This window comes from Lolium rigidum, chromosome 6, assembly GCF_022539505.1.
Source record: "Lolium rigidum isolate FL_2022 chromosome 6, APGP_CSIRO_Lrig_0.1, whole genome shotgun sequence".
In the NCBI taxonomy this organism is placed as follows: Eukaryota; Viridiplantae; Streptophyta; class Magnoliopsida; order Poales; family Poaceae; genus Lolium; species Lolium rigidum.
In genome coordinates, this window is record NC_061513.1 from 51,103,436 (window position 1) to 51,112,300 (window position 8,865).

The 8,865-nt window shown below is 52.0% G+C and overlaps 1 protein-coding gene across 2 annotated transcripts; it reads right to left on the reverse strand.

The window, feature by feature from the left end:
- Positions 1–4,104: 4,104 nt before the first annotated feature.
- LOC124663200 (protein NRT1/ PTR FAMILY 8.2-like) lies at positions 4,105–8,865 on the reverse strand. 2 transcript variants are annotated; one of them, XM_047200926.1, is made up of 4 exons: positions 8,661–8,865; positions 8,366–8,498; positions 7,507–8,233; positions 4,105–5,115 (listed from the first exon to the last, which is right to left on the reverse strand). In XM_047200926.1, exons 2-4 carry the CDS (start codon positions 8,463–8,465, stop codon positions 4,284–4,286), a joined length of 1,659 nt encoding a protein of 552 aa, XP_047056882.1. In that variant the 5' UTR covers positions 8,466–8,498; positions 8,661–8,865; the 3' UTR covers positions 4,105–4,283. The 2 variants fall into 2 exon arrangements, with proteins under 2 accessions (XP_047056882.1, XP_047056883.1); XM_047200927.1 differs by lacking the exon at positions 8,661–8,865 and having other exon boundaries at positions 8,366–8,650.

The window sequence follows — 8,865 nt, forward strand, 5'->3', positions numbered from 1 at the left end:
GTGTTAGCATGGAATGCCATGTGGTCATGGTAGTGGTGTTCCAAGTCTTCCGGATAGGACATACTCCAAGATGCCCTATACGATTCTTGAGGAATCACTTCTTCAACGGAGTTGAACGCCAAGGCAAGGTTGGACCCTTTTGACATCCCAAGAGCTCGATTGCGAGAATCATGAGAGTTTTGCTCAAGCACCTTGAGAGCTTGCATCTCGTGCACGACTTGTTGAGAAGTGAGAGAGGGATAGCATTCTCTACCGACAAGAGTCTTGACATCAATGGGTTCAAACGGCATCATGCAATCGATGTACTTCTCCTTGATCCAAGTGTCATTGATGTGGGTGGCACCAACAAGCCGGAAGGAATCGGCAACGGTGAGAAGTCTTCCATACATGACTTCATGATCTTCATCCGGTAGCCTCATGAATCCTTCGGCTTTATTCCGAAGAGCATTATACTTTTTCCTTCTCGTGCTCTCACTTCCAATGCAACTAGCGGCCAAACCATCCCAAGCTTCCTTGGCGGTGGTGAAATTCCGAACACGAGACAAATCCTTTGTCCCCACACTAGTTTGAATCATGTGAAAGGCGGTGTTGTTGAGTTGACTATCAACCGCTTCTCTTCTAGTCAACTTGTCGGGGTTGTATGGCTTGAAGCCTTCCACGATGATTCCCCAAAGTTCATTGGAGGCACTGCGAACATGAGAGCTAAACTCAAATTGCCAAGTATCGAAATCATTAACGGAAAACTTAGGTGGGTCGCCCCTAATGTTTATATGAGGATGGGGAACCGGTATATTGGGAGATAGAAAAGGTGGAGGTACTCGATTGTAGCTCTCACCTCCACTAGTTCCCCTAGGAGATGCAATGGGAGATTTGATAGTGTTTAAGTTATCACCTTCCACGGGTTTGGTAGAGGAGGGTAATGCCGAAGCATCTCCCTCTTCAAACACACTCGTGTCCTTAACCTCTACGATGGGCTCCTTGGGAGGGACCGGAGTCAAAAGCTCGGAAATCATTTTTCTCATGCTTTCCATTTGAGCTTCCATGGAGGACCTCAACGAATTGAAATCCTCCATGGTGACCATATTAGCGTCCCCTTCCATAGGTCCATCGTCCGGCATACTCTTAGGCGGTTAAGCCCGAAATAAGAGCCGAAGCTCTGATACCAATTGAAAGGATCGTATGCCGCACCTAGAGGGGGGTGAATAGGTGCTAACCAATTTTTAGTTCTTTTTCAATTTAGGCTTGACACAAAGGTAAATTCTCTAGATATGCAACTAAGTGAATTTACCTATATGACAAGGTAACCAACCTAGCAAGATATAGCTACGCAATATATAGGAGATAGAATAGGATAGAGGTAACCGAGAGTGGAGCACGCGGAGACACGGAGATGATTCCCGTAGTTCCCTTCCTTTGCAAGAAGGTACGTCTACGTTTGGAGGAGTGTGGTTGCTACGAAAGCCAAACCAACAGCCACGAAGGCTTCACTCGGATCTCCTATGGGCAACGCCACGAAGGCCTAGCCCACTTCCACTAAGGGATTTCCTCGAGGCGGAAACCGGGCCTTTACAAGGTTCTTGGGGCACACATCCACAACCGAATTGGAGGCTCCCAAATCTGTAACAATACAACAATCAACAACAACAACACATCAACAACAATCAACTAGGGAACCAAAAAGGAACACTAGCAAGAGGGCCCTCAAACAAATGAGGGGGAAATGAAAATCTCTTCGGTGAGGATGTAGATCGGTGTCTTCTCCTTCGAATCTCCAAAGATCAAGAGCTTTGGTTGGGGGAGGAAGGAGATCTTGCAAATCTTGTGTTCTTGAGGTGGCTCTAATGGTGGTGAAGACTTGGCAGATTTTTGTGCAATAATTGAGCGACTTGTCCCTTTGGAGAAGAGAGCTATTTATATGATTGGAGCTCTCAGATCTGACCGTTTGGACGAAATTTAGTAACACCGGAAGTTCCGGCCAGGAGGGCTGGAAGTTCCGGCTGGCACCGGAAGTACCGGCCAGGAGGGCCGGAACTTCCGCCAGGAAGAACCTGCATCAGATGACCAGGTCAGAAGATATTGGGGCGGAACTAGGGCGGAACTTCCGGCGACCGGAAGTTCCGGCCAAGTTCCGGCCAAGTTCCGGAATTCCGTGAAAACCATACTGGACATTACTGAGCCACAATTCGACATTTCCGGAACTTGCCCGGAAGTTGGGAGGAAGTTCCGCTGACCGGAACTTCCGACCAGCTGCACCGGAACTTCCGGCCAGCAAACGAAACTTCAACAGAGAGGGGCGTTGAGGGTCTTCTGAGTGGAGAAACATGGCGGAACTTCCGCTGGTGGTAGCCGGAACTTCCGCTCCTGGGCGGAAGTACCGCAGGCAATGGCCGGAACTTCCGCCCGACGAGAAAAACCAGACAAAGCTTCAGTTTTGTCAGTCCACTTCATCGGCCATGTTTATACACAGAAATCTTGTACCTGTCGACATCAACACACATAAAAATATACCTAGTGTTGACATCAAACACACAAAACCCAAAAGGGCGGGAAATGTTCTTTCAACTGGGCCACCCGATGGGCCACATGCCACCATTACCATCTATGGGGCACCTGGGCTTGCCGGATCTAGGCCACACTGTTGATATACCCATAAAGTATACCCACAACACTAGCCCCCGAAGTTCTCCGAGATTCATCATTCTTTCGACTTCATTTACCCGGATCCGAAGAGAATCTTGAAGAGCTTCCAAAACTTCCTCGTTTCCGGCTTCACCCAACCAGAAATCATTTGTTCCTCTGTAACGGTAACTTAGCGGATTTTCCTTCCATACCGCGCACAATTTCCTCTTTTCCCGCGCTAAATTTTCGGAGATGCGAATCTTTCAGCCGGAATTTTCGAAGGCGCGCAGTTAAGTTACTGCTGCTTCCGTTTCACCGTTTTTAACCTAGGACACGTGGCGATCATCCAACGGTGCGACCGTTCCATTCCCACCGTAGGATCCGGCTCACGAATCTCAGCGCGAGGTCTATAAATACCCCGCGCGCACGGTCAATCACGTTCTTTCACCGCGCTCACCACGTCGTCTTCCTCCTCGCGACAGCGCCGCCCAATAGATCTCATCTCCGGCGAGCTTCTCCCGGAGAGCTTCATCCGCCGTCGTTCCAAGGTCTCCCTCGACCCGAACTGCGCACGGTTGTTCAGGAAATTACCTCCGCCGTCGTTTCGTGGTATCGCCGGAGGTCTGCACGCCGCTCCGACGACCTTCACCTTCGCCAGCACCACGGAAAACCGCCACGCCATTACCGGTAAGCTCGCCGGACTCGTAGAAGACGAACTTAGTAGCTCCGATTACTCAAACGTTTCAATATATGATTCATCGCTTCGATATGTATCTCGTCTAATTTTTTTTCCATCTTTGACTTGAGACACTTAAACAGCTGTGTGCATCCTGGTTATGCAGAGGCTGGATGTAATTGCTTTTCAATGTAATAAAGCATCCTTTATCGAAAAATATGAAGATTTGTGGAAAAAAAAATTATGAAGAGATCCACTTGGATATTTACACGAAAATGACTACTGTGAATGGAGCCCTTTTCATTGTTGCATGAATCCTTCACGAAATTTCTTGGATATTTACCAGGAAACGTGAAGAACTTTCTTGATGATTAGATACTCACTTTGAGATTCTAAAGAACTTCAAAATGACAACGATGGATCCATACAAAAATTTATGAAGAACTTTATAAAAATAGCAGCAAATCTAAAGAACTTTTTTGTCACAACATTAGATCCAGACATCAGTTGGCGAGAATATTTTGTAAAGAACTTCCGAAAATTGGCCAACACTTCATATTTCACCCGGTGGAACCACAAAGCATTTTTGTGGTACTTTATAAATATAAAGGACTCTCTGCTACGAATTACACAGTGCCTAAGGGTGTTTTCGCAAAAATAAGTCACCAATCTTGATGCATGCTAATGGAATAGACGGTGTGGGATAAGGGCCGGGCGTTTCCTAAAAACCGATAGAGCAGGGCTTTAGCGCTAAAGGATTCAGCGCCCGTCAGTGGCTCAAAATTAGTAAGGTCAAAGTGACGAGCAACTAGCCCGTGGGAGCAAGGGTAAATGCCCCACGGCGATAATAGATTTTGTACTAGTGGGATTCAAGTGTAGTACACTCGAAATATTCTTCCATCCGGATACGTAGAAACTTCGTGCATCAACCATGAGTCCATGACACGCATTTCCATTTTACACGTACGCACGGTGATCTTCTAGCACACTAATCCATCGTTTTCTTGTAGTTGTACCACCGTGCGACCAGCAGGTAGACGCCGAAATTGCCGACACAGAGTATGGCGAGCAGCCAGAAGAAATAGTCGAGGTGGCCACTGTTGATGTCATCGGGGATCCACCCGGGCTGCCCGCCAGTCACCGTGGCGCGCACCACGATAGCCACGAGCAACGAGCTAGCATAGTTACCCAGTGCGAACGACGCAGCGGCAAGCCCCGAGCAGACGCTTCGCATGGCGTCTGGCGCCTGGTCGTAGAAGAACTCGAGCTGCCCGATGAACGTGAACACCTCCGCAGCCCCCACCACCACGTATTGCGGCACCTGCCAAAAGATCGACATCGGCACGTACTCCGCTCCGTCCGCGTCGACGAACATCCCGTGGCGCGAGAGGACGCGGCGGCGGGCAACCTCGAGCGCACCGGCGGCGAGCATGGCAACGGTGAGGATGATGAAGCCGATGCCCATGCGCACCAGCTGCGTGAACCCTCCGTGATGGCCCGTGAGGCGGCGTGCGAGCGGGACGATGGCGCGGTCGTAGAGGAGGACCCAGAGCATGACACTCAGGGTGTCGAAGACGGAGAGCACAGCGGCGGGAATGCGAAAGCTGCCGAGGCGAGGATCTAGGGTGTCACCCTGGAGGATGAAGGTTGTGGACATCTGTGTGTAGGCTGCCGTGAAGATGATGCCGCATGCCCACACCGGCAACAGCCTGAGCACACACTTGAGCTCCTCCACCTGCGTCACCGTGCAGAGCCGCCACGGGCTCGGCGGCTGCGCCCCCTTGTCACCCGCCGTCTCGACCGCCGCTTTGTCCAAGAACCTGCGTTATCGATCGATTAATTTACTGTTGTGATATGCATGTATTGTACAATTTCGTTGATTGCTCGATTGTCTGGTACTACCAAGTTGCTCGCACCATGCAGAATATCGGTCATTTGTTTAGGCGGCTCCCTTTGGAGGCGTGCTGAATTATTACGCCAAACCTCCAAAGTCCAAACAGTCATGCATGAAATCTGGGATATTTCGCCAAGCCGTATGTATGAAAGTGACTGTACAAAACAGGCCGGATGCTGGTAACGAAAGAAAAGAAAACGACGCGGAACAGACTGGGCGATGCATGCGACAGACTTCTTTCGGCAGCAATTATAAGATCTCCGGTAGGAAATGAAACGTGCGTACCGTGCAAACATCCGAGAACTCGGCAGCCTGACAGGTGAGTTCTATAATTTTATTCGATGTATTTGCGCGTAGAATACGATAACATCTTCTGAATTTACATACTAATCGACAGCCTAGTTAGCTTTTACTATAGGATAAAAGTAAATAAAAAGGAGGACAGGAGATGTTCATCTAAAATTATACTAAATCTATTGGGGATAGCGTTCATCATGGTACCGGTAGTCGAGTCGTTGGTGATTTCGTTCTTCCCCATCCTCGTGAGAGGGCTCATCAGCGGGCTCATCCTTCACGGCGCCGCTAGGGCCGTCTTCATTGTCGCATGTTAGGTCGACGAGCGGTTTGCTAGAGTCGTGGATCGATGTCGTGAGAAGGTCCTCGACGTACCCTCCCACGTCTTTTGGTCGTTGAGCTACTCCATTCACACCACATTGTATCCCGGCGTGTTGGCAGGGTCCTCGCTTGTAGAGAGGAGCCGCTGATGGTGTACTAGCGGCCATCAGCGAGCCTCCGCTGTCGACCTCCTCCTCCACCTTGACCTCCGGCTTTGGGCGGTGCAGGCCACTGCCGCCGAGCGTCGCCGCTCGCGGATCCTAATGTCGCGTGAGGGGTTGCGCCTCGTCGAAGGCGTTGCAAACTCCTCCTTTATTCGTGTTTGCCACCATCCGGTTTCATTGCAGGTTGCCGCCTACGTTGGGTTTGCCCGCTCCGCCGCCGACAGACTGCAGCAGTGTTCATGGTTCCCCTGGAGCCGCCACTCGCTTCCCTCCCTCGGCGCCTGCGGGATGCCGACTCCATGGGCGGCCATCTTCTTGTTGTTGTTGCTGAGAAGAAGCATGTTCGGCGACATTGGATAGCGTGCACCATACAAGGCCCACCATCAGTGACGGTCAGGCCGCCGCGCCCAAATCCATTTGCGGTGGTGCCAGTGGGTTGGTGGTTCCACATGGCGATGTGGATGTGGAAGTTGGGTGGCGCTAGGGTTGTGAGGGGGCAACGAGGGTGTGTGTGAGGGAATAACACGCGAACACGCTATCTATGTAGCGGAGGCACGCAAGGGAGCGGTGGCGCAAATTAACAACAGCGCGCATGGCTACGTAGCCATGCACGGCGAGACATATCCATGCGTGCCTAGGAAACCTACGCAAACATTACGTGGCATGACTCAAGGTAGGCGACGGGTTTAAATTAGGAGAGCAGCCGTGTTTCCGCCGGTGGCATCGCCATCCGTGACATGTTGCGCGAGTCGTCTTCAGCGCCAGCGCATCTTCACCTGAAGAATGATGAGTACTCGCCACCGCGAGGGCGCATGTACCTTACGGCGCCCTGAGAAGGAGAAGATCATCATTCCTAAGCCACCGCTGAGGGAGGAGCGATGGTGGTAGTTAGAGCTTGAGATCCAGGCGACACACCGCGCTCCGGAGTCCGGCCGACCCCGTTGATGTGCCTACCTAGGCGGGGCTGCTCAACCGCGGGTACAACAGCGTCCCCGTGGCCGGTGACGGGTTTGGAGGGTGATGGTCGGCGACTGACATCGGTAATGTCATCGACCTTGTCGGAGATGCACGCCTGCGCCAGCTCTAGTTTCAAAGGGGAAGGCCTATGACAGCCTCGACGAGGCATTCGCCTCCTCTGACAACGACGGCGATGGCGTGGAGAGCAGCGCAACCACCCTGGAGTTACGTTTTTTTTATGTATTAGTTTAAATTTCGTAAACTTTTGTACAAAGTTCAATGAACTTCGGTGTATTAAAGTATGAAGTTTTCAAATTTTAAATCTTTTGGGGGCAAACATTTGGAGGGCACCGGTGTGAAACGGCCGTCTCTATTCATAGGGACGGAGGTGCAGCCGGCGCCCAATAGCCCTTTACCTGCGCACCTGCATGTCTATTTGGGGATCGCCGGTGATCTAAGTGCCTTGAACGGCAGAATCATGCATTATTCATGCTCAATCATGAACGGAAGAAAAAGCTGCACCGGATGGAGAAAGACAACAGTGCAAGTGGAAGCTACGCTAGCTAGCGACGGGCGCTAACCTGAACTGGTCGGTGTGCGCGAGTCGGCGGCTCCCCTTTATCGCCGACATGCCATCATCGCCGTCGCACTCGTGCAGAAGGGCGGCGTCGTCCGGCGCCTCCACGTCGCACTTCCTGACGGCGGCGACTACCACCTGCGCGATCCTGGTGAGCGGGCTGCCCGCCGGCGGCTGGTGCGTGCGGTACGCGCCAGTACCAGCGCTGAACAGCACGACGGCGAGGACGCTGAGCAGGGCCGGGATGCCGTAGCCGAGCAGCCAGCCGTGAGCGGTCTGCACCCACACCAGCACGGTGCCGCCGACAAGCGAGCCCACGTTGATGGAGAAGTAGAACCAATTGAAGAAGGAGCTCTGCCGCGCGCGCTCGGACTCGTCGTCACCGAACTGGTCGGCGCCGAACGACGCCATGACCGGCGTCACCGCGCCGCCGAGGGCCACCAGGTACAGCCCCGCGTAGAACACGGCGCTCTGCAGCGCCGCCGACGCGCTCACCGTCACCACTCCGTATCCCGCGACGGAAATGACGAGGCAGAGGGTGATGGTCCAGTATCTGCCGAGGAAGGAGTCGGCAAGGTAGGCGGCGGCGAGTGGCGTGATGGCGCTGGTACCCACCCAGTTGGTGACGCTGTTCGCCGCAGACTTGCTGTCGGCGTGCAGCTCGACCTTGAAGTAGTTCACCAGGTTCGTCGACAAGCCGAAGTAGGACATGAACTGCAAGCTGTTGTTCACTGCTCACCGTGCATGCATGATCAATCGAACAGGGCAACGTTAATCATCGTTGTATGAGCATTAAGCACACATATGAGACATGACACAGCAGGAAATTAAGAGAAGAAAACAGAGAAAGCTGCAGCTGTTACCGAGAAGCAAAGTGCAGCCCCACGAGCTCCGGCGATCATTCCTGGACGTCCGGCGGTCGTCACCATGCGCGCCTTTTGATTCTACTTCTACAGCTTCCATGGCCTGAACTATGAACAGCTTGACCCGGTGACCCTACATATTTACGCCATTTTCAGAGACATGATTACACTAACGCCTCAAATTGTTGCTGACAAAGTATCAACATGTGATTGATTTACACCCCTTCGATAACAGAACGTAATTAACAAGGTTCAGAGCTGAGTCCTCAAGATAGAGTGGTTCAAGAAAACATACCTTGATTATAATTGATTTTCCCCCGGGCTGGCCGATAATGCTGTGTTCGTTGCCGATCTTCGTTTCAGCTGCACCCTACGTTCTCATATATCTTGTCCATGTCGTTTTTAGCCACGAGTTGGAATTTCCCCTGGCTAGCTAGCTGCTCCCCATATGGTGCCACACTAGAGAGTTGGGAGCGAGATAGGTGACAGCTAATGTTGCA